This window comes from Mytilus trossulus, chromosome 4 (assembly GCF_036588685.1).
Source record: "Mytilus trossulus isolate FHL-02 chromosome 4, PNRI_Mtr1.1.1.hap1, whole genome shotgun sequence".
NCBI lineage: Eukaryota > Metazoa > Mollusca > Bivalvia > Mytilida > Mytilidae > Mytilus > Mytilus trossulus.
This window is the reverse complement of record NC_086376.1, coordinates 63,431,661-63,457,656: the sequence shown is the minus strand read 5'-3', so window position 1 is coordinate 63,457,656 and position 25,996 is coordinate 63,431,661. Positions and strand designations below refer to the sequence as shown.

General features: G+C 32.6%; 3 protein-coding genes across 3 annotated transcripts; all 3 read right to left on the bottom strand.

Moving 5' to 3' along the window:
• Positions 1 to 404: 404 nt before the first annotated feature.
• LOC134716733 (uncharacterized) lies at positions 405 to 1,451 on the bottom strand. The gene has a single exon (XM_063579736.1). The coding sequence runs from the start codon at positions 1,449 to 1,451 to the stop codon at positions 405 to 407; it is 1,047 nt and encodes a 348-aa protein (XP_063435806.1).
• Positions 1,452 to 8,757: 7,306 nt separating this feature from the next.
• LOC134716732 (uncharacterized) lies at positions 8,758 to 9,225 on the bottom strand. Its single transcript, XM_063579735.1, has one exon. The coding sequence runs from the start codon at positions 9,223 to 9,225 to the stop codon at positions 8,758 to 8,760; it is 468 nt and encodes a 155-aa protein (XP_063435805.1).
• Positions 9,226 to 12,785: 3,560 nt separating this feature from the next.
• Positions 12,786 to 14,849, bottom strand: LOC134714090 (perlucin-like). The gene is made up of 3 exons (XM_063575336.1): positions 14,737 to 14,849; positions 13,473 to 13,698; positions 12,786 to 12,919 (listed from the first exon to the last, which is right to left on the bottom strand). The coding sequence occupies exons 1-3, from the start codon at positions 14,828 to 14,830 to the stop codon at positions 12,892 to 12,894; spliced, it is 348 nt and encodes a 115-aa protein (XP_063431406.1). The 5' UTR covers positions 14,831 to 14,849; the 3' UTR covers positions 12,786 to 12,891.
• Between the last annotated feature and the right edge of the window lie 11,147 nt (positions 14,850 to 25,996).

Genomic DNA, 25,996 nt, shown 5'->3' with positions numbered 1-25,996 from the left:
CCTGGTACCGTTGATAACTATATATAGAAAAGATGATAGAGTAATATGTATATTATATCAGTATGTGAGTTCTTATTTTTACAATATTTACCAAACACTATTGTTGGCATTACTAAAAACCTTAAATCCAAATAAACTGCTACTAAACCATCATCTGACATTTGGAATTTTGTTGGGTATTTTTACAGTCCTGACCAAAATGCTTTACTGCACCATGTCTTTATAAAATTAACATCTAAAACAAATTATCATGAAGGTAAATAATTACAATGATTTTTTTTAAGTATGTTAACAAAAACAAATCATGTAAATATATTGTAAATTATGACATATCTAACCTTTGAAAATAAACTTTAAATTAGTGAAAGATAACATTGTGCATATTGTGAAGATTTTGTTTCACATTAAAATCCTGATATGGTCACTTCGTATATCTTAGCCTCATTTTTAGTACTACCTGCTGATCTACCACATCCTATGTAGAGTTGTCCTATTGGAGTGAATGCAAGAGAACATGGGTAGCGTATGTTTATGTCACTTGTTTTATAATATGTCATCAGCAGGCCAGCGTTGTTCATAATATGAAGTGTATGGGTATGCATATCAGCTACAATAACATTGTCTTTTGGTGTTGTCACTATGTCTGTTGGTCTGAATGGTTTGTCCTTGTTTATTTCTGTTTCTCCTGTATAGATATTGATGATATCACCTCCCTGCCCTAACACTACCAATCTATATCTGTCGTCACTTTTTTTACCATCCACCACATGAATATTCCCATTTCTAGTACTGGTAATTTTTCTGAGATAGGTGAATAAAGGTTGTTTATGTTGATCATGTTCATACACTTTCTCGTGGTCTCCATTCTGATTCATAAGTATTACAGCTCTTCTTACTTCTGTACCACCTGCTACAAGAACGTTATTGTCACTGGTGATATGAACTGCTGTAGAAATGAATGGTGACACATTATATACTGAGTCTGTAAGTGTACCTGTATTACTGATTTGTTTTAGTTTCATTCCATCTGTAGATATAAGTAGATTATTTGATTGAGTAACAGTCATATCATAGACCTTGGTATTAAAGCTGGATAGTATGTTCAGTTTGGTTCCTTCAGGTTTTACTCTCTGTAATACTTTATCTGCACCATTACTTATCCACAGTGAATCATCATGACTATAAGATATATTTTCTACTACAGGTTGTTCTGTCTGATATTGTTTATTGATGTTTAACTGTACAACAGTAGGTTGTCCCACATCTTTAATGTTTACTACCTGATGATTCTCTTTGTCTTTTAAGTTTGGATGAATTTTTTCTTTGCAATGATTACACAATAACTTACTACAGTCAATACACTTCCACTTGATTGGTCGGTCATTGTCACATATTCCACATTTGGCTGAGGCTTGACTTCTTATAGCAGATTGAGAGTCAGAGAATGCCATGTTAGATTAATTGATATGACGTATTTTCTTCCTGGTTTGTATATATAAAAATACTACTACTTTGGTAAGTTATATAGTTGGTGGGTCATGGGAGACTATCCTGTTTATATTCAAGGTTTTTAAATATACAAGTGAAGGTGCGATTTGTTTGAACATTTAAATTATAATGATTATTATAGATTACAAGGCTACAATAGATTCAGTTGATTTTAACTATTTTCATTTTTCTCCATTATTAAACTATTTCTTGATTTATTTTTAACTGTGGTTCTTCAAAATTCATATTTTATTGTAATAAAAATTAATAAGAATGCATACACTGGGAATTGAATCAAAAGTATAGAACATGTAAATAAAGCCAACATTAGTATACCGCTGTTCAAAACTCATCAATCCATGGACAAAAACAAAATCGGGGTAACAAACTAAAACTGAGGGAAACGCATTAAAAATAAGAGGAGAACAACGACACCACATTAAAATGTAACACACACAGAAACGGAATAAACATTAGACAAATTCTATGAGAATAACAAATATAACATAAAAACCAGATATATGTACATGAATTTAGGATAGATAAGTACAGTGACACGTCTTATAGTAATGTGAATTTACACTCAAAAATAAGAGAAAACAAAATACACAACGGAACACAACAGCAAAATGTAACACACACAGAAACGAACTATAATATAACAATGGCCATATTCCGGACTTGGTACAGGACATTTTTAAAGGAAATAAATGTAGTCAAAGAACTTGAAATTGGTTATATGAATTGAATTTATATTCAATTAAAGATTTCTTGCTGTTGTGCAATACACTGTGCTGTTGCTCAATAAATCTGTTGTCTGAATATCAACAAATAAAGTTAAATTTATTCTCAATGTCATATTAGAAATTAAAGAAAATCAAAATGGAGCTTACATCAAAAAGTAAAATCACAAAAATACTGAACTCAGAGGAAAATCAATTTGGAAAATCCATAATCACATGTCAAAATCAAAAAACAAAACGCATCAAAAACGAATGGACAAGAACTGTCATATTCCTGACTTGGTACAGGCATTTTCAAATGTAGAAAATGGTGGATTAAACCTGGTTCTAAAGCGCTAACCCTCTCACTTTAATAACAGTCTCATCAAATTCCGCTACATTTACATGATGCGTTAAATAAACAGTCACAATTAATAAAATAGTCAAAATATGGGTACATCAGTCATCATCGTATAACAATTTTAAAAGGAACAAAAAAACATCTACTATCTACGAACACATGGATTGATTTGAGTGTCTGACGTCAGAAAAATTATATACGTCACATAAATTTGTCTTTCAATGTGCATACAAACAATTTTAAAATTTACATAGGCAATGTACGCATACAGGGGAAAAAAATCAAAAGTATGTAAGAATAAATTACAGAAATAGACCGAGATTCAAACTAGTCCAAAAGTTATACATAGAATTTATGAGAATCCAAAACTTTTAAAAGGAACAATTTAACAGGACACAAAAACATCTACTATCTACGAACACATGGATTGATTCGAGTGTCTGACGTCAGAAAAATTATATACGTCACATAAATTTGTCGTTCAATGTGCATACAAACAATTTTAAAATTTACATAGGCAATGTACGCATACAGGGTCAAAAAATCAAAAGATTGTTAGAATAAATTACAGAAATAGACCGAGATTCAAACTAGTCCAAAAGTTATACATAGAATTTATGAGAATCCAAAACTTTTAAAAGGAACAATTTAACAGGACACAAAAACATCTACTATCTACGAACACATGGATTGATTTGAGTGTCTGACGTCAGAAAAATTATATACGTCACATAAATTTGTATTTCAATGTGCATACAAACAATTTTAAAATTTACATAGGCAATGTACGTATACAGTGTTAAAAAATCAAAAGTATGTAAGAATAAATTACAGAAATAGACCGAGATTCAAACTAGTCCAAAAGTTATACATAGAATTTATGAGAATCCAAAACTTTTAAAAGGAACAATTTAACAGGACACAAAAACATCTACTATCTACGAACACATGGATTGATTTGAGTGTCTGACGTATACTAGAACACAATTAAGAGCTTGATTGAAAGTATGTAACCAGTTGTCTGGAGAATTTCAGGTATCAAACTGAATCATAGGCACTTGGAGACAGAACAATTATTTTAAGCCCTCTCCCTTTTGTCACAGGAAGCCCGATCTAGGGATCGTAACCCAGAGGCAGCGGTGTAAGCTAACTTCTTAAAAGCTTTATATTGTAGAAGATTGAAGACCTTGATGCATCATCCTTTGTATATATATGCCTTATGTTATGAAGTTTCCGTCTGTCATATGTTCGTTGTCCGTGACCTCATTTTCATGGTTCAGTGACCCCTTGAAAAGATCCTAATGCCTGTCGGACAGGTTTCACTTGACCTCCACCTGATTTCATGGACCAGTGAACCAGGTTAATTTTAGGTGGTCAAGTCCTTATCTCAGATACTGTAATATGTATACTGCATTTGGTGTATGGACGGATTGTAAGGTTTACATGTCCATCTGGCAGGTGTCATCTAAACCATGACCTCATTTTCATGGTTCAGAGGTTAAAGTTAAAGATTAAATTTTGTGTTTTGGTCTGTTTTCCTTATACTGTATGCAATAGGTCCACTATACTTGGTGTATAGAAATATTTCTTGATGTACTTGCCAGTCCGCTGGTTTTATTTGACCTTGATCCGATTTTCACGGTTCATTGCTCAGTGTTAATAATGTTTTAGTGTGTATTTCTTAAACAATAAACAGTAGGTCAACTATATTTTTGGCTCACCTGGCCCAAAGCTTTTCTCATCACTTGGTATTCGTCGTCCATCATCTTTAACATTTACAAAAATCTACTCCTCTGAAACTACTGGGCCAAATTAAACCAAAATTTAATTAAAAGATTCTACATCTAGGAAAAAGGTATGTTTTTATCCAGTTTAGAAAAGTTCGCACGAAGGACAGTTCTTCTAGCTAAGTTTAATGATCCTAAATTCATATTCACAAATTATGCCTAATCAATATAATGAGTGCATATTTGAGTTAAAAAGTTGACACTTTTTTTTTTAACATTTTTGTTTTTATTCATCAATATCATGATAGTGATGTGTAAAATGCTGCAAAATGTAATGCCCTTCCATGTTTCAATGAGCATACACCTTGACAGGATACAATTATTTCTAATAATAATAATAGAATTAATTCTATCATATCATTATTTCAATTCCAATAAACCGCCTCGACTGTATTGTGGCAGTGAGTTCGTCTCAAGTCTTGCAGGTTGTTGGTTTGAACCTGACCTGGTGAAACCAAATACTTTTAAATTGGTATTTGCTGCTTCTCTAGCAGCAAGGGATATTAAGGTGTAAGCGTAGATTAATGTATCCTCCTGTTGACTTTTAAACCTTGGAAAACTAGCATGTTAAAAATCTGCTTCAGCGTATCAATCTAGTACAAGGCAAGATAAATATTCATTTAAATATTAAAACGTTCTCATCCTGAATGTGCATAATAATTTGCAGTTTCTCATTAAGCCGTCATTCATCACTAAAATCATCGATTCTAATAGGAAAATTTATAACTTCTCTTCTCAAAAGCTGACCTATAATAAACGTTTCAAAATCAGCCATTTATATTTGATGAAGCCAATGCAAGATGATAGAAAAACTGTTTGACAATATTTTACAATTGAAATATCAATCGCATGCAGTCCACCATGTCTAATTTGAATAAGAACATGGTTTTTGTCAAGGCTGTTGCAGAAAGCTTGATGTTGGGTAGTGATCTGGTGGACGTGGCCACGGAGTTGTTAATTAACTTTAATATTTCAGAAGGTAAAAGTCTTCTTTGCTTCATACTGTATGTTTTAATGCCTAATGTTATGATTTGCCCATCTGTCATATGTCCGTTGTGACCTCATTTTTATTGTTCGTTGACTATGAAAATAAAGTTTAGATCTTTTGTAATGTCAATTTCTCACTTTTGATTGAAAGGATAACTATATTAGTTTGAACATACCTCGCACGGTCCTCATGTTGTCATACAGTTTTCCTTTGACCAAGACCTCATTTTATGGATAAGTTAACAAGTTTAGTTTTCATAGGCAAGTTCATATCTCAGATACTATAAGGATATGTTTACCCTATTTTGCGTATGTAATGATTGTATGGCGTACTGGCAGGTGTCATCTCACCTTTCCCCTGTTTCCAAGTTTCAGCGGTCAAAGTTTAGGTTTGGTGTTTTGGTCTATTTTTCTAATATTGTATCTGCTACATTTGTTGTAAGCAAATAATTTACGATGTAATTGTCAGACTGGTAGGTTATATTTTGACCTTGACCACGTTTTCACGGTTCATTGCTATATGTAATGTGCTTGTATTTTGGTCTAAAAAGTAGACAATATTTGGTGTCTTTACTAAGGTTTATATGTCTGTCTGGCAAGTATTATCTGACCTTGACCTCATATCCATTCTCAATGGTCAATGTTAAGTTTTCCTGGTAAAGTTTGATTTTGGATATTCTTATTCTATTTTTTTTTATACTAGAATTTATTCTCTATTTTGTATTTCTTCAACTCATTCAATATATATGCATTTTTGATATCAAAGAATACAATCTGTGTCAGCTCTTATATTAACATCCCCCTCCCCATACAAAAAAAATAAAATAAAAAAATAAAGACAGAAAAAAGTCATTGACTTGTACTCATATACGATAAAATTGATATCAAAATATTTTAATTATCATTGATGCAACATAGATATTCAGGGGGAGGGGTTAAAGGGGTCCTGCTCCCGAAATCCTGAGGTCCCGAAAATAGATAAATCTAAATCCCGATATCCCAAACTTCGAATAAAGAATAAAGAATTGCCCGGATCCCGAAACCTGAGTTTAAAAATACCCGATCCCGGATTCCCGAGAAAGGTCCTATCCCCCTCTATTCTATTCGTACATGTATTTTTATGAAAAATTATATATTAAGTGACATACATTTGTATTTTGTTGTTATTATGTCTTCCCGACAATATCTGGAAATCATATAAAAACAGTGTGATTTCTATAGGATGCACACCCACTGTCCAATTGTAATGTGCGTCTAGTTGTGTTACACAATAATATTCAATTAAGTATGAATTATCTTTCTTGTATCATAAAATTAATTGTTGAAATGGTTCCCATTTGGGTTTTTTATATTTTTTTCACATATTGCAGGAGAACTGTGAAAAGGGGACGATAGTTTTCCATAATATGATATTTTTTTTAATTTCTTTAGTGCAATCTTAAAACAAGGTAACAGTGAGTTCAATCTACAAGAGAACATATGGACGGTGAAAATAATTCCAGAGATATCTATAACAATATCTGATCCTAAGAGGATGTTTTTTGTTTTTTTTATATCAGAAGCTCATAATTGCAATCTGAATGTAATATATCAACTAGTTGAAGCCAAAAACATTTGACAATTCTTAAAACAATCCCCAAAAATATGTTCTATTAACTCTTACGGTTCATTGCAAAAACTACATGGGTGTGTTTTTTTAAGTTTACACTTTAATAGAAGATCATTTGAGTGTGCTAAAAAAAAGTGTGCAGAGTTTTGTATTGAAAAATCAGTTTATTATACACAAAAAAACAATTGAAAGGATGCATAGAAAGACCCCAGTGCCCTATTTCCATATGCAAAATTTCTTTCCATTTATTTAGTGATTTTATGGGAGTTTCATGATAAGTAGACAAAAATAATTTGTGAAAAATATGGGTATGATTTCAACTCTATTTGGTTAATGGTATGGTGTACATGTTGTCTGGCACTTGTAGGGCACACCTTTTTGGAATTTGGGGTCCTCAATGCTCTTCAACTTTGTACTTGTTTGGCTATATAACTATTTTAACCTGGACGTCACTGATGAGTCTTATGAAGACGAAACGCGCGTCTGGCGTATTGCATGATAACCCTGGTACCTTTGATAACTATTGACACTTTAACTGGCCTTGGCCTTATTTTCTTAGATCATTTATTTTTGGTGTTCAAAATTCGTAACTTGGTCTGTATCTAAGATACATCAATCAGTAGGTTAACTATATATGGTATATTGTTGTAAAACCTTCATAATACACACTAAAAACATAAATTTTTTCATGATAATTAAAGCAGGCAAAATACTTTAGCATATTCTTGATAAAGATTGTTCTTATTTTGTACTGTAACAGTACTGTCCCGTGTTTGGGGAGAGATAACATGCCTGAAATCTTTCCCATTCTGTTTGTTTCTATCCCATATCATGAACATTGTTATCTAGCGCTTGTCGTTACTTGCTGTATCGTGCTTGTTTTACGTTCCATGTGTGTTAAGGCTATTAGTTTTCCTATTGAATAGTTTTACATTTTTCATTTATGTACCTTTAAAATATCTACGGAAATTTGTATGTTTACCAATAGTCTCTTAAATATGACATTTTGTCTTTGGTGGCTAGTTTTCTTATTGGCAATTATGCCACATCCTTTTATTTTTATTAGAAAACTGTGTCTCATCATGTTGATATAACAAAACCAAAACATGTATGTCAATTAATCTACTTATAAGTTCGATTTTTAAAGAATGGATAAATATGTGAGATTGATTATTGCGATTTCAAGAAAAGATTATGGAGATTTATGTATTAAAAATCAAATTGCAAGTTCTTATTATTGCAATAACTAACTAACACTCGCATTGTACACATTATTAAAAACCTTGAATTAATTTTTTTTAATTTGCAGTATGTCTTTGTGATCTTCTGTTGTAGGGTTGATGTTTAATTAATAGTTTCCTCAAGCGTCCTTTTATCCAAATTGATTTCACTGTCTTCAAACCCTTATCATATAATAATATATGTTTAGTATTTTTTACCAAAATTACATGACTGTACCTTGTCTCCATAAAGTCAACAATCACAACAAACTGCCATTGAGATAACTTAAATACAACAATAGCTTTTTTTAAAGATGCTATATAAGTAAATTAAATGAAAATATAGATTACATAGGACAAAACAAATTGGAATATTTCTCCTATAAAAAAAAATATTAAAAAAAGCACTACAAACATTTATCATTTAATTATGTTTAAGGACATTTTTTACCTATATAACCCGTGACCATAAACTTTAAATTGATGAATAATACTTTATTCCGAAAGCAATACAGCTTATAGGATACATATACACAATTTTACACCAATATTGAAAGTAACATTATGCAAACTGTAAATCACATTAACATCCTGATATGGTCACTTCATATATCTTGGCATCCTTTTTTGTACCATGTGATGATCTATTACATCCTATGTAGAGTTGACCTGTTGGAGAAAATGCAAGAGAAAGTTGGTATTTTATGTTTATGTCACTTGTTTTATAAAATGCCATCGGCAGGTCAGCATTGTTCAGGATATGAAGTGTGTTGGTACTTGGATCAGCTACAATAACATTGTCTCTAGGTGTTGTCACTATGTCTCCAGGATAGAATTGTATATCCTTGTTGATCTCTCTGTCTCCTGTATATGTATTGATTATATCACCACCTTGTCCTAACACTGCTACTTTGCCTCTGGCACCACTAACTGCATCCAACACATGAATATTGCCATTACTGGTAGTTGTTATACTCCCTGGATAGGAAAATATAGGTTGTTTATGTTGATCATGTTCATACTCTCTCTCATGGTCTCCATTCTGATTCATTAGTATTACAACTCTTCTTCCTTATTTAGGGAAGTCTCTATTAATACCCCCTACTAGAATTTTGTTTTTACTGGTGATATGGACTGCAACGGGTACTAATTGTGACACATTATATAATGTGTCCGAAAGTGTACCTGTATTACTGATTTCTCCAAGTCTTGATTCCCCAGTTGATATAAGTAGATTATTTGATTGAGTAACAGCCATATCAAAGACCCGAATATGAAAGCTTGATAGTATGTTCAACTTGGTTCCATCAGGTTTCACTTTCTGTAATACTTCATCTTTGTAACTACACATCCACAGTGAATCCCCATGATTATGATATATATGACCTACTACGGATAGTTCAGACTGATATTGCTTATTAATGTTAAGTTCTACAACAGTCTTTTGTCCCACGTCTTTGATGTTTACTACTTGATGATTCTCTGTGTTTTTTAATTCTGGATGCACTTCTTCTTTACAATGGTCACACAGGAATTTATTACAGTCAATACACTTCCACTTGATTGGTCGGTCAGTTTCACATATTCCACATTTGGCTGGAGCTTGACTTCTTATTACAGACTGTGAGAACGCCATTGTTGATAAATTTATATGACATAATTTCTTCCTATAAATAATACCTTTTTGTTATATTTAGTTATGAATTGGTAATTCATTGGAGACTGTCGTTTGATATCAAGGTTTTTAAATCCCAAATTGTAGGTATGATTTGATTGAGATTTTAAATTATATTCATTATTATAGAAAACTAGGCTAGAAGTTGATTTACAATACTTTCATTCGTCTCCATTTTAAATCCCTTTCTAAATGATTTTTTTTTCTGTTGTACTTTAAAATTTATATTTTATTGTTGATACAAATGAATTAGAATACATACATAGGGGATAGAATCTAAAGCAGAGAGATTTACCTGCTTTTTTCCAGCAAAATATAAGGATATACAAAGAAATGGTGATTTACAATAGAAAATAACAACAACAAAAATTGAAGAAAATATATTGTTCACAATTTTTGGAACTGGCATTATATTAGCTGCAGTGTTTATTGCATGCTCATTTAATATACAGGTCCTAGTATGCCTGTCAACTTAGCAAAACAAAACATTTAATTATACGTTGTTATCAATATTGAGATTCAAACTTTTCCAATAGCAATTTTTGGGTCATGTATTGGCGGCATGCATAAAAGAGGAACGAAAGATACCAGAGGGATAACGAGAGAGTTCCCAAATTGCACCTATTATGACAGTTTTTGAACCTACGTTCATTTATAAATGCTTCAGACAAAAGGTTTCATTATGTGTTTATTTCGTAGATGTATCATAATGTACTATAAAATTATGATTTCACCAATTTAATTTTAATTCCATATTGAATCATAGAAAAATTGATCTGAACCGAACTCCAAATCATCAATGATTCTGTAATGAGAAGAATCCAAATTGTATCCACGCTTAAATTCAAATCGTCAAAAGTCGAATAACAGAGATTATGTTTAATATCTTCAAATATTTTGAACAATTTGATAGTAGTCAATGCTTACTCTTCATTTTTTTTATAATGGATACTTCTAACATATTGTATTTGCTACTTTTCAAACAGATGACGTTTGATGACGTCGCATGGCCACGTTTCCGTATATTTTGCTTTTTCAGTAAACACTCCATCTGTTGATAAATACTGTAAACGAATTGTGTATATCTAAATATGTTTACCTATGTTGAAAGACGTGCATAGTATCAAATCATAAAAATACAAACTGCTCTCTTTTTAGCTAAATAGGTGCTCTTTGGGTACTCGGTGCAATTTAAGTACCGTAACGTTATGTCTTTTAAAACCAGAATTTAATATAAGGTAGTCCTATTGTGATATGTTCATATGAACTGTTCTAATGGCAAATAAACTGGTTTTGATAATGTTTAAGTAGATTTTGTATAAGTATATGGAATTTTGGTTATAAATCTACATGTATTTCTATATTGAAACGGGATTATATGCTTTGTCTTTTGGGCAATTTTCTTAGTAATAAAATAAGATGAGGTGCTTGGCGTATGGCATTGTTGTCTAAAAATTTTCAGATTAATCAGGCAACCGCTGTGGGTTGCTGCCCCTGAATTGTTAAATTTAAGAAAATTTTACTATTTTTGGTTATTATCTTGAATATTATTATAGATAGAGATAAACTATAAAGAGCAATAATGTAAAGCAAAATTAGATCTACAAATAAGTCATCATGAACAAAATGGTCAATGGACACCGAAGGAGTAATTGACCTTTACAGTCAATTTAAAAAAAAATAAACAATTTTGTCAATTTTTGTCAATGTTTTCAAAATAATGTCCTCTCAAACTAATGGGCCAAATTCGTTATAAATAGAGATAATTGTAAACAGCAAAAATGTTTAGTGAACCAAGATCAACAAACACATCACCAAAACACATCACCAAAACACAATTTCGTCATAAATTCTATTCTTGTCTATAATGTGTGTCCTTTGTTTAATATGTACATAGACCAATGTGAGCGACACAGGCTCTTTATGGCCTCAAGTTTTCAAATTGTGTCTGATAAACCAGCCTGCCAAACATATTTGGCATAGGGGCTTAATTCAAGTTTTGTATATTATCTTGAAAAAAGCTATAGATAGAGTAAATCTGACAGCAGCAGAAATGTGTAGAATGTTTTAATAGGTACCAATTCGCAACCTTATTTAGTTAACTTCTTAATGTAGGTAAACTTATATCATAAACCTGTATGTTCTGTTATAGGGAGAAATTAAAGACCCAGCTTAAGATGTCAGAGGCAGAGCTTTTAAATAAAATCTTATGTTACTGTTTTGTAGTGTAAACAAAATAAAACATAAAATAAAGGCAACGGATACTGCTGTTCGAAATTCATAAATGGATTGAGAAAAAAACAAATCCTGGTTTCAGACTTAAGCTGAGGGAAACACATCAAATATAAGAGAACTACGACACAACAAAAAAAACACTAAAAGGTAACACGCACATTAACTAACTATACTATAACAATGGCCATTTTCCTGAATTGGTACAGTACATTTTAAGAAAAAAAATGGTGGGTTGAACCTGGTTTTGATGCTAGCTAAAGCTCCTGCTTTAATGGAAATGTTAAATATAACATTAAAATGACAACATTACATTACAGATCTTACAAAATACAAATACTATATTTTAAATGTATACAGAATATTTTTCATGTTTAATGTGGGCAGTATACGGCAGCAGAATTTTGGAAGTCTATTGGATACCAAATTCCTGTGTAAAAGTGAGCCACGAATTGTACATGCAAGCTTTCCTTCATCCAGGAAAAATTGGTACAAATGAAAATAAATGGATCCATATTACATCAATTGACAAGTACCATAAACACAACTGTCTAAAGAACACTAAAAAGGGACAAAGGAGGAAAGACATTTAGAGACTATGTCTATCCCAATCTGCCAAAAGGTATTACGTTTAAACCATTTTTGTTAAAATCTACCTTTGGACCTGAAAATATCCTTCAAATAAGTTGATACACAACGTAAAGTGTATTACTCATTAACAGTTTTATTTTAATAGTGTTTTCGTAAACAAATTACAAATTGCTGGCTCCAACTGATTACTGTTAAGCTAATACATCACCATCATCTCCATCATCCAATTATCTGTGGTTGATTTGATCTGGTAAATTATAATATAATATTTACTATGGTCGAGTCCATGAAATTTACCAATTATCGGTGATCAATTGAATTGTTTGTTGTTTGGTATTTAAAGTATTAAATTTATTTTTTTAAATTGTTTACAATATTTGTTATAAAATCTTATTTTCTAACAATTTGAATAAATGTATGCATTAACAAAGACTTTTATCATTACCCATAAAAAATTTGATTTCAATAATGGAATATATCATTTATAAATTATCAACTTCAATCCGAATTGAAAGACAAGTAATGATACTTGCGGTAATCCACATTGAAAAACTAGTATTGATACTTGCGGTAATCCACATTGAAAGACTAGTATTGATACTTGCGGTAATCCACATTGAAAGACTAGTATTGATACTTGCGGTAATCCACATTGAAAGACTAGTATTGATACTTGCGGTAATCCACATTAGATGTGTAGTATTGACAATAAAGGTAGTTCACCTGAGTCACATAGAAAGATTAGTGTGGGTACTAACGATAGTTCACGTAGAAACTTTAATGTGGATAGTCATACTTACGGTATTTCACACAGAAAGTTGAGTCTATTCTGACAGTCATTGTCATTCCATTTAAAGTTAGTAGAAAATTCGAACTCCACACAATTTTCTTTGCCTTGACTATTACTTGGTTGTCCTGATTGCCAATTAGTGAAGACAAATTGGTCACTACCATGTGTCCATACCCATATTCCCTCTGTCTGAATATCGGATCCTCCTAACCAGAACTTTCCAGGTGTGAATGCATCTAAATTAATTGAAACATCCAAAGGTTATTTAATATTTTTCTCAATAAAATTGACTATCTCTTTTTGGAAAATTGACAAATCCATTCGTTTAGGCCTATTTGAATTATACCTTTTGTTTCCATTACCTGCTACATTATTTTAGTTTAGATTGGTAGGCACATATTTTAATTCTTATAAATTCAATTCATATCACCAATTTAAACTTTGTTGACTACAGTTATTTTGTGTCAGAAACCTATTATGTGTCAATTGTTTAATGATAATCCAAATTCAGACCAGTATTAAACGCGAGAATCCATTTTTGCCCAACTGTTCAGGGTTGGATCTCTGCGGTCGTATCTAGCTGCACTCAGCGACGCAATTTTTTTATTTATTATTTACTTGAATCTGTTTGGGAGTCTAGATTTTACAAATATTATTATGAAATTCGATTTGCTGTCAATCTGACAGCCTTTTGTTGAAACTCTAATTGAATTCCGCATTTCTGACCTATGTCAATGGGGTTTAAGTTATCCTGAAATATCAGAGTTTTTATTATATTCTAAATCAAATTGTGTAGAAGGAGATTCAAAATCAAATTGTGAAGAAGTTTTACTTTTGGCTTTGTTTTTAAGTCGGTCAAAATTAGGGTGCAAAATTAAACTTTAATTGATTTAAAAATGCTGAATCTAACAGAGATTTGTTTATTGAATTTTCCTTCTTAAATTTTAAATTGGTAAAACGATGCATCACAAATTTATCAAATAATTAGCATTTTAATTAAGATATATCGATCCAATTCAATTGTAGTTTAAACATTACCCATTTACACTAGCTTAAAAACACTTTCCTCCATATTGGCATTCCTGTTCAAAGGGAAATAACTCAAATCACAATCCAATGATCTAGATTCACCTTCGATATCATTTGTAACCTAAGTGAACATTTTGGTGGATAAAGAAAAATTGTAAGTAAAAAAAAACCACACGCTCTTTAAAGTATCTAGTTCTTTTTAAACCATGAATCCATGTCTTCATAGATGTAATTAGATTACTTGCCTTTCCCTAACCTTGCTAAGTAGCTCGCAACGTAAAGTTGTTCTTGGTCAGTATCGATGTTAGCCAAATACCCACCGTAAACTTTGCATATCATCTAAAATATAGAAACTTTTGTAATCGGTACGATTTTTTTCCAGTAAATTTACAATAATAACTATAAAATGTTTAATAACTTGATATACTTAGGTTTTTCTACCCAACACATAGATCATTATCTGCCAACCAGGGTTTCCGCTGGCGGTCGCCATTTTCGCAATTTGCGAAAAAATAATAATTGTGGCGATAAAAATTCGTCATTTGCGAAAGAATTTGGCGAAAGAAATATATACAACGATTTATTTCCCTCCATCTTGTTTATTTACTTTTTCCGAGTTTCTCGGACTTTACCCGATCAGACAATACTCGGAATTCACCTTGACCTCATTAAGATTTTGACAGAAAATCAATAATAAGCTGATTGCATTTTATAGCTATCGATAACAAAGGACTAATTAATAAAGGTGTTGATTGAATTGTTTGACAAAATGATATGGTTAAATGGCTTCCGTTAACTGTCACATACAGAATTTATTTACAGCTTTGCGACGCACGTGTTTGAAGCAAACTTTTGACGTCTCCTCTCCTTTCAAAGATAGTTAAGAAAAGAAAGATGTTGTTGTGACGAAAAATGTTCAAAAGCAAGAAAAATCTCACATTAATAACTTAATTATCCTGTGACTTTAATACTACTCTCGAGTCGTTTGAGTGACACACGTGATTCAAGCATAGTTTTTTTTTACGTCTCACCTTTTTCACTAACGATGGTCAAGAAAAGAAAACTTTCGTTATGAAGAAATATATCAAAAAGGTTAGGAACAACCCCTCGAATGAGAGTAACGCTTCAAGGTAATGATTACACATGAAATGAGGGATCAATTTCATGTGATGAAAGCTTTTGTTTTGTTGTAAAAATCACTTCTTAGTACAAAGGGGCACATCAGTATTTTTCTTTTAAAGAAACTTGCCCTACAAACTATACTGGTATTATATGATAAAAACATGTCCATTAACTTGTTATATTCCAGGACTTACATCTTCTTTATTGATAAAAGAACAGTGGCACCTTTTGAGTTTGAGAGAATAATCATAGACACAATGGGAAAAAAACATCTTATTTAAGGGAGGGGGGGTTAGAAAAAAAGGTTAATTTTAAACAAAAAATATATTTATGTTACTTGGCGAAAAAAATAATAAAGTGGCGAAAAATATATTGTTTTGGCGAAAAAGGTGGCGAAAAAAATAATTGACCCAGGGGAAACCCTGCTGCCAACTGTCACATTTTGCTGGGGATTTCCCACATGGAGGCTCCCAATTGAAAAATTTTAATTAGCAATTGTGTCTTCAATTTAAAACAAAACAATCAAGTTTACCATTGAAATAGCATTGTAAAAGTATGAAGAAGCAAATACACAACATAATTTTTTTTATATTTGATGGCCCCTTAAAAGATTTTATAGGACTTCACAGCCATCTTGCAAGTAAAACTCTCATGTGTATTTAGAAATATTGGCATGTATGTTAGATTTTTATGGAGTCTTATGAACAACTTTTCGAAAATTTTGATTTTAAATGCATTTTTACTTTTTTGATTTTGTCTCCGAAATATTTTGGTGCGAGCGCTACTTATGAGTCTTATGTACAAGAAAAGGGTGCCTAACGTAAACATTATGAACTCGGTATATTTAGTGAGTTTTCATCACTTTTAAATTTTCTAAGACAAAAAGCTTTGTTCTTGTGATTTCTTACCAAAGTTATCATTGTGTTTTAATATACGTATGATTTTACTACATTGGACAATAGTGTGAATAACGTCACTATAGTATTCATTTTACTTAGTGGTTGACTTATATATATAGATCAGCTTTAACTTTTCTAAGATCAAAAGCTTTGTTCTTGTGTGATTTCTTGCCAAAGTTATCATTGTGTTTTAATATACGTCTGATTTTACTACATTCGACAATAGTGTGAATAACGTCACTATAGTATTCTTTTTTACTTAGTGGTTGACTTGTATATATATATATCAGCTTATTTTTCTCCTTGGGTTCAATTCTTGCTGAATACACTATCATGTTTTACTTTACACAGTAATGACACTATTATATATAAATTTAGAAATAATATTATAGACCTTTTTATGTGAATTTTATAGCGTTACTTACTACAATGAATTCTACTTCCTTTTTTCTGTTTGTTTATACAAATCCGTGCACAGTGTCTTCTGTTTTGTGGTGTTACACTTTTGCTTCCGGTATGGGTGAAGGTTAGTACCTATTAAAATGTTTAAACCCGCTACATCTGTTTGCTCGTGTTCTAAGTCGGGAAACTATTATTCAGTGGTTGTCGTTTGTTGTTGTGGTTCATAAGTGTTTCTCGTTTCTTGTTTTTTTCTAAATTTTATAAAGATTAGACCGTTGTTTTTTCTGTTTGAATGGTTTTACGCTAGTAACTTTTAAGGCCCTTTATATCTAGCCTTTCGTTGTGAGCCACAGCTCTGGTTTTGAAGGCCGTACATTTACCTCTAATGGTTGACTTTTAAAACGTGTGCCTTGGATGGAGAGTTGTCTCATTGACACTCATACCACATCCACTTATATATACAGTGTTACAGGTTTAAACCGTTAACTTCATAAGCATTTAATTTCAATAAAAAGTAATGACAAAAGGTCTTTGAAAACAAAGCATAAAGCGGTACACTAATTGAAAGTCTGCACATGTATTGTTTAAAAAGTCACACGACTACAAAATTTCACACAGCTTTCTATAAAGTTGAACGTCTAAGTCTAAATAGGTTTTTATCCCCCCTTCCCAGTTGTACCCTTTGCTAAGATAAGTGTGTTTGGAACTGTTATTCAGGGGGGAGGTATGGAAAAAAAAAGTATTGTGTAAAAGATATTTTTATATACACTTACTGATGCTTCAGCCCACGTAGCTCTAATTCCAAATTCTTTATAGCATGATTCTTTGTGGACTAGAAATCCATCCGGGCAATCTCCATATGCTACAAGTAAAATGGTGTACAATATATATTTTGTTCTGATATCACATTGTACAATGACAATGACACAATAGAAGCTCAAAGTATTGTGTACGAACCGATTTCTTGATGTTATCAAAGAAACAAAAAAAATATTATTTTTATTCAATAGAAGACTTGATTTAATGGATGCCGTATTAATATTATATCTGATTTCCTGTTGAATTATAGATGGTAGACTTACCGATACTGATTATATTCACCACTAAACAAACCAGTAGTCTGTAGACAGAAGACATTTCTTAAATCTTATCTTTCAAACTAAATACTGTTGAAGGTCAACATAGGTCACAGTATCTGGTCTGACATATTTTTGAAACTAGCTAAAGAAAGTTGTTCATGTATAGTAGGAACGAAAACTAAAAGTTTAATGTTAGAAAGAGCGGACTTGTTTCTACTGATATTCACGAATTGTTCATTTTCTCTTTTTACCCAACATCAACAATATTTGAGGTTTGAAATTAAATTTTGTTCTAAACATTTTATATATTTGAATTTGTTAGAGTTTAAGTCACGTAGAATACTCTTCAACTTCGTACTTTTTCTGTGCTTTTTAACTTTTTTTATTAGAGTGTCACTGATAAGTCTTTTGAAGACGAAACGCGCGTCTGGCGCATGTACAAAATTTCGATCGACGAGTTTATTTACAACCACTGGCTCGGTGCCACTGATGATGGCGTTTTTATTCTCCGAAGGTATCACCACCTCAGTCGGCAGCACTTCTGTGTTGACATGAATTATCATTGATACGGTCACAATTACAAATAAACTGTTAACAAAACGTTGAATATTTGAAATACTGTGGCTTTTCTACCTAAGAAATAGTTTACCTAAGCCAAATTTGCCAAAACTTTTAGGAACTCTAGGTTCTCAATGCTCTACAAATTCGTACTTCATTCGGTCTTTTTCACTTTTTATGCTTCGATGGACACTGATAAGTATTTTGTAGAATAAACGCCCGTCTGGCGCATATACAAAATTTCAATCCTGTTATCCATGATGAGTTTATTTACAACCACTGGCTCGGTGCCACTGATGATGGAGTTTTTATTCTCCGAAGGTATCACCACCTCAGTCGGCAGCACTTCTGTGTTGACATGAATTATTATTGATACGGTCACAATTACAAATAAACTGTTAACAAAACGTTGAATATTTGAAATACTGTGGCTTTTCTACCTAAGAAATAGTTTACCTAAGCCAAATTTGACAAAACTTTTAGGAACTCTTGGTTTTCAATGCTCTACAAATTCGTACTTCATTCGGTCTTTTTCACTTTTTATGCTTCGATGGACACTGATAAGTATTTTGTAGAATAAACGCCCGTCTGGCGCATATACAAAATTTCAATCCTGTTATCCATGATGAGTTTATTTACAACCACTGGCTCAATGCAACTACTGTTGGAGTTTTTATTTCTCGTGGGTATCACCAGCCCAGTAGTCAGCACTTCTGTGTTCACATGAATTATCATTGATAAAGTCATAATTATAAATAAACTATTTAAAATTATTTGCTAATATGCTTGGTTTATGTGTTATTTTGTGCTTCTTTGTTACATATGTGTTTGGGTTTTTCTTTTTAACTAAGATGATAACACAGTGTTGACTGCTTTATTTATGACATTTTATAACTGTGAATAAAATATGTTAGACATTAGAATGTTTAAAACTCATCATAGATAACATGATTGGAATTTTTTATATGCGCCAGACGCCCGTTTCGTCTACAAAAAAGAAAAATCATAAAAGTTCTGAAATTCGAGGAAAATTCAAAACGGAAAGTCCCTAATCAAATGGCCGCAAAATCAAAAGCTCAAACACATTAAACGAAGGATAACTTCTGCCATATTCCTAACTTGGAACAGGCATTAACTTATGTAGAAAATTATGGATTGAACCTGGTTGAAAAGCTAGCTTAACCTCTCACTTGTGTGACAGGTGCATCAAATTCCATTATATTGACAACAATGCTTTAACAAAACAAAAAGTTGTATATTTTCATTCAATCCTATTTTAGAATATTTATATACAGCAACATGTAATTATATTATTATTTAGAAGCACCAGCAATAGTTTAATTTAATTTCAGCAGACTGTCAAAAGATATTTGTCTATCTTAATACATCGAATTTATCTCCAAATAAGTTAGATGAATATAATAAAATATCAGAGGACGATGGCCACAACTTTGATATAGGCGTTGATGATCTCTTCAAGAATGTATATACTTTTGTATGAATCCATATTCTCTGGTATATGTGGTGTGGAATCAAGGTCGTAATTATTTATTAGCACATAGGATTTTTTTTATATGTGTACTTCATAATACATTTGGTCGTCAAAACTAAATATGATGCAGTTTTTCAAAAATCAAGATCAAAGTCAACCATCATTTTCCATACACAATGAATGGATATAAGATAACAACTAAAATACCTAATCGCCTTTTTTTTTTTTTGCAAAACGGCACGGATTCTGTTTTCTCATTCAATTGTTCATCCAAAAAATCAAAAAAATCCTATAACAAATTGTATCGATAAAGTGAAAGGGGGGTGAATGATGTACTTTTTCGTAATAATTTTTATTACGAGCATCAAAACCATAAAAAAAATCAAAAGAAAATACGATAAAAAATGCTTGCTATAAGATAAATATCTTCCATTGCCAAAAAATTTACAACTAAGTTTTGTACACTTACGGTAGGGTTGGTACACGTCGAAATAACAATGAACACAGACTGATATATGGCTTTAAACCCAAAACAAATGTTATAACATGCATTCCAAGGATTATGAGTCAGCATAGAACATACGAACAACTGTAAAAATTATTTTGGCTTACTAGAATCGGATTAAACTGTGTGAAACTTTTAGATTTTTTATAAGGGTCTTAGTGATACAATATCAGAAATGCACATTCAATTTGCAAATCGTACCAAAAGTCTTACTGAGAAAAAAAATTAGTTCTTTAACTTCTTCTGTCAGGGTGTGCGTTTGAACGTTCTTGCAGGATTCTGATCCTTGACAGGAACATAAGTCGGTACATGCAAGGTTTTGGGCGACACAAACACACGACTTTTTAAATAGTAAATTTCCCGTACACGAACACACGAGATCATGTAGAAAACTGCTGACATGTTTCCTTCAAAGAAGACAGGGCGCAAGGAACCTTTGAATGATTTCCATCCATATTCCAATGGTAGGGGTGGTTTTGCAAGAAAGGAATCATGCCAAATTTGGGTCTAAAATGAGGCATGAAGGATATGCTGTCGAAGCGCCGCTTCAGAGGGAGGCAAGCTGACAAGACTTAAATTCTTGCTCGTAGCAAGCTTAACGCGCAGTTTGTTAATGTCCTGATGGCAAAATGCATAGTTATTCTTTTGACCGTAAAGCCTTGCCACAAACCGTCTAGAGCATATTATGGCAGTCTCTGTGTCGGAATCTCCTAAATTGTATAGATCACTGAAATCAAATGCTGCCTCTTTCAACACTTTAAACACTGACTTTTTATCAATTCCAAATAGGGAAGATGTAGTTTCACACCCAGAGAGAGCATGTACGACAGGATGAACTCTACAAATGATTTCAGGTAGAGAAGAACACAGTTGATGAATTGGCAAAAACCTTCGATTATCTTTTAAAGTATCCATATTTCCCATTTGGACCCACAATTCACTCGTGTTGGTCATCTGCTTGAAAACATGAATACAGAGAACAATGCCATCTGTATCAGATGTTTTGATAACGATCCTGCCTTTACTTCCCATCTCTTTCCATCTTTTGTCTACATGTAAAGCCTGGAGGATCATGCGTGTGTCTGCCTCTTCCTGAGTACTAAACAATTCAGGACGTTCAACGACTTCCTGGTCAGAAATTGCTTTTGCAATTTCAGGATCTTCAATGGAACCTGCCATATAATAAGTATGTCCAGGGAGCACTAATAGAATATTGCTTTTAATGAACTTGACCAGGAAAACACAAAAAAATATAATGAGAGCCTGCTTGTTTTCTTTAACAATAAGAAATATCTTCCAGTCGGGGACATTTCTTCCTTAAATTACTTGAAACACCTGTGCATGAGCAGTGACTTTGGTTCGACGTTCTCTTTCAGTTGACTTAGTGGAGTGTTTTACATCATATCGATCAAAAACATCGGCAACTGAGTGTGCTTTTGTAAACCACCTTGCTAAATAATTGCAATAGGCAAGTGCGAGATCTCCAAAGGTTTTATGTTTGTTTGCATCCATGGACTGAACTATAGCCATACCATCTCTAATGTAAGTTGTCAATGAAGGATCAAAAACTGGCAAATAAAGAACTGGCGAGACTTCATTTTCAAACTGTTTAAATGAATCTGATTTACAAGATTTTCTCATTATTCCATCTTCATGGAACAGAGAAACTGGGAAAGGCCAAATTGGTAGTGAAAGAATACTGTTAATAGTAACATCATCTCTGATATTAGCCAAAACCAGAGCACTCCTGAAAACAATGTCTGGATTGATATGGCCGCTTATAATTTCGCCAGATTTACACTTGAGGGTTGTCTTAGCGTTCATATGTTCAAATGTTTTCAATTTGAACTTGGTTATAGGGCTATAGAAGCTTCCGATTTGGTCTACAGAAAGCGCACCGTTAATAATTTTTTTGTACATATTTTCTCCTTCACCGACAGCAGAAAGCAAAGAATCCTGAACTTCTCTAGTAGCATGCATGCCTGTAGAGATATTGATTATACAAGGAGGGTGGGCATCTATATCAAAGGGATGAGTCATAGTTTGGTTCAAATGGGTAACTATTGCTTGTACTTGTTCTTCGTCTCGCTTCAAAGCTGTTTGTTTGATTTCCTCATGCGAATTGTCACTTTTGCATGTAATACCAGCTCTGTCATTCATTTCATTACTAAAGGACGCTAATGAATGACGAGTCAGTGTCCATCTTATCAGAGCAGATTTCTATTTTGTAATTCCAACGACATCACCTGAATCCTTTGAATCTTTAATGGTAGTTTTTTCAGTGCCCATATCACTCCAAATACCATTTTATGTGCTAATTTTTGTTTGGTAGAAAGTTCTCCTAGTTTAAAAGCTGATTCGATCTCTGCTGGTAGTTCGAGCATATCAAGAATATATATAGACATTCATCTAGAGTAATTTGTACGGTTGGTAATGAAAAAATAGGGCAGCATTTTTTATGAGGACTTCAAATGTGCCGACCAATTACCTTTTCGTTCTGATCGTACATTTGACAACATAATTTGGACGGCAACCAGGAACCTGTCCCAATATTTGAAAGTAGGTGATGTATCGTGTCCCTATTCTTTGAACTTAGAGATAAGAGGTTGTACATGGTCTTCAAACAACTTTTCCAGTCTAGTTTTAATGTCTGGGGCTTGGTCCGTTTGGTCACATATACTTGCATGGAACTCTAATAACACATTCCAAAACGCAGATAGTATCTGATCGAAGTAATTAAAGGTCATACACCAGTGTATAAATGCTGAGATAAAAAGAACTTGTAGGGCTTCAAACACAAGTGTAAACCCTCTGACAGCCCTGTTAAACTCTTTGCCATTTAACATAAGTTCAGCTGTATTTCCAGCATTCACACCAGAATCCACCAACAAATCGTTTCCCGATAGAAGCTAAGAAACACGACAAGCTGTGGAAATCACCAAGTCTGAGCATATGGCGATTAAAAATGTCCGGTTTGGACCATTTGACTTGTTGTGCAATTGCATAGAGTTGCTGGTCAAATGTTTGTATAGCGAAATTCTGTCCAGCTTCATTAGACATGTCAAGACATTTCTTCATGGCAGTATACACTGTGGCCATGTCATTCGGTTTAGAATCTATAATTGAAGGATATGCTTCAACTGTAACATCGGCGACCTTTGTAGACAGAAGACAATTGTACCCTGTCCAGAAAGGAATTCTTTTGTACATTCGCTTTTATTTTGATTGGGAACTCTGTGACATCCCTCGACAAAAGTCTGGAGAACACCCATATCTGGTCAACATCATTACTTTTTTAATATAATCACATAATTGAAGTTATTCAAAAGCATCCGATCTTCGTGGAGGTTCTGATATACATTTTGGTTTAAGGTAAGGAATAGCATCGGTCAATGATGCTGCTGTATCATTTATAGCCAACGATCTCTCAATTCCTCGCTTGATTCGATCTAAACCATAGTCATGAACGCCAGCTGACGTAGTTTGAAATACAGCTTTAGCAAGAAAACAGAATGTGCTTTTTCCATGTATTGTCTCGGCGTTAATGTCAACATTATCGGAACCCTCTTGAATCAATCGATCAGCTTCTGAAATAGGGCGAATACCTCCTGGGATGTATCGATCGCCACTGGTACGACTTATCTCATGGTTTGCAACACAGGTAAGTTATCTTGCAATTCAGTATATGTAACGCAAAACCCATGCGCGTTCAGAATTTCAATAAAAGACGCTTCGACCCAAATGCAAACTCGTGGTAAACTTGAATAGCAAGACTAAGATGAAAAGGTGTCAGGATACTACGACTAGTTGCAACAATACATTCCGTTAAAGCCAAACGTTTCCTCACGCTTTCTGTTTTGATATCAGAAGGAACAGTTCAAGTGCTAAACGCCTTTTCGTCCGTAATCCAACTCAGAAGAATGAATCGGGCATTGATGTGAAACAAGTGAAATAAGGGAACATACGATCTAAAAAAAACCATCACATTTCTGAACGCTTTAAATTTTCCACAATGACGTCTTGACCTACACTTTTAAATTAATATAATGTGCATTATTCACAAATATTTTCATACACCTCAAATTAATACCTGTATTTCTCTTTGACTTGAATTCAGAATTTAGAATTTGAAATCGTAAGCACTAAACAAAAAAAATTGTACAAGTACTAAGTGTTTAAATTCTATAATGTTTAATTGTACTAAGCCGTCTGATAAATACATAAGTCAAACAATGATAGTTACTCGCACTTGAATCCAGAGGACAAAATATATGGGAACAAGAAACCTCTTCAACAAAGGTAAATGAACATAAATTCACAAAATAATAATGAGTGAATTTGTTTTAACAAGTTAAGCTGATCATGCTTAGCTACTGCACCATTAAAGTTAAAACAGATGGGAATACTAGTAAATCATTACTTCCTATGTAATTTTTTGTAATATTTTTTTTTTAAGTCCTACAAATAATTGTAAAACGCCTATTACTTTTTAAGAAATTTATTACTGTATTGCGATATCTTGCTTCATATAGTCATTGGTTCATTTAACCCTATCCAATAACTGAGCCCCCGTCTTGTTTTCTGAAAAAAACAAGAAAAAAGCATAATATATATTTGAATGTATCCTTCAATATTTTCTACGATTTTATAGAAAAAGTGTTTTTGAAACAACGAATTTGTATTCTAATTACACATCAGTAGACTCACACAAGTTCAAAAGTAAATTCCAATATATTTTTTTTTATATTGAAGTGTCAAACAAGGAAAATCTCATCATGGTTAAGGGATTCGAACGATATCTTAACATTCTCAGGAAAAGTAAAGATTAAGATTGAAAATCTCCCAAAAAAATAACCAACAATTCCTTCACACTAGAAAAATTGCTATCGGTATTTGTAAATATATTATAGTTTTCATTATCAACTTGTTTTTGAAAGAAAATCCAATACATATGTATAATTTTGGAAACATGAAATTATCATACTAAATTACTTACATTGCTTCACAAACAAAGTCTGCCTTAGTTTCACATGAAGAAGCTGTCCAGTTGAACATATGAGTCCTGTCCATAGAAGCACAGTTCTGTTGTCCATTAAAATCATTTGGTTGACCCAAAGCCCAGTGGGAATACATCGGAGTGGTCCTTGTTGTTGACCAGATCCAAGTACCAAGTTGAAACATGTCGGTAAGGCCAATCCAGAAATCTATTTAAATATAAAAAAAATAAACATTTTAGATATATAAAAAAACACGATCATGTTAATCAGATACGCTTGCAAATATAAGGAGATTCAACACAGAACGGGCTATTGCACATCCGCTTTACATTCCTAAGTTGAGTTGCAATCTTATTTTTAGCGAATTTACAAAGTCATCTTTATTTCATTGAACTTTTAGTTCTTAGTTTTATTGATATTACCATAACATACAATGCCATTCATGATGAAA

Bases quoted from the DNA above. Each gene is read 5' to 3' on its own strand.
- LOC134716733 (XM_063579736.1), bottom strand. From the start codon at position 1,451: ATGGCATTCTCTGACTCTCAATCTGCTATAAGAAGTCAAGCCTCAGCC.
- LOC134716732 (XM_063579735.1), bottom strand. From the start codon at position 9,225: ATGAATCAGAATGGAGACCATGAGAGAGAGTATGAACATGATCAACAT.
- LOC134714090 (XM_063575336.1), bottom strand. From the start codon at position 14,830: ATGATATGCAAAGTTTACGGTGGGTATTTGGCTAACATCGATACTGAC. The intron at 13,699-14,736 runs GCAAGTAATCTA...CAATTAATTTAG, and splicing joins CTTAGCAAGGTTAGGGAAAG to ATGCATTCACACCTGGAAAG. The intron at 12,920-13,472 runs GTAAGTATGACT...ATAATTTACCAG, and splicing joins AACTTTCTGTGTGAAATACC to ATCAAATCAACCACAGATAA.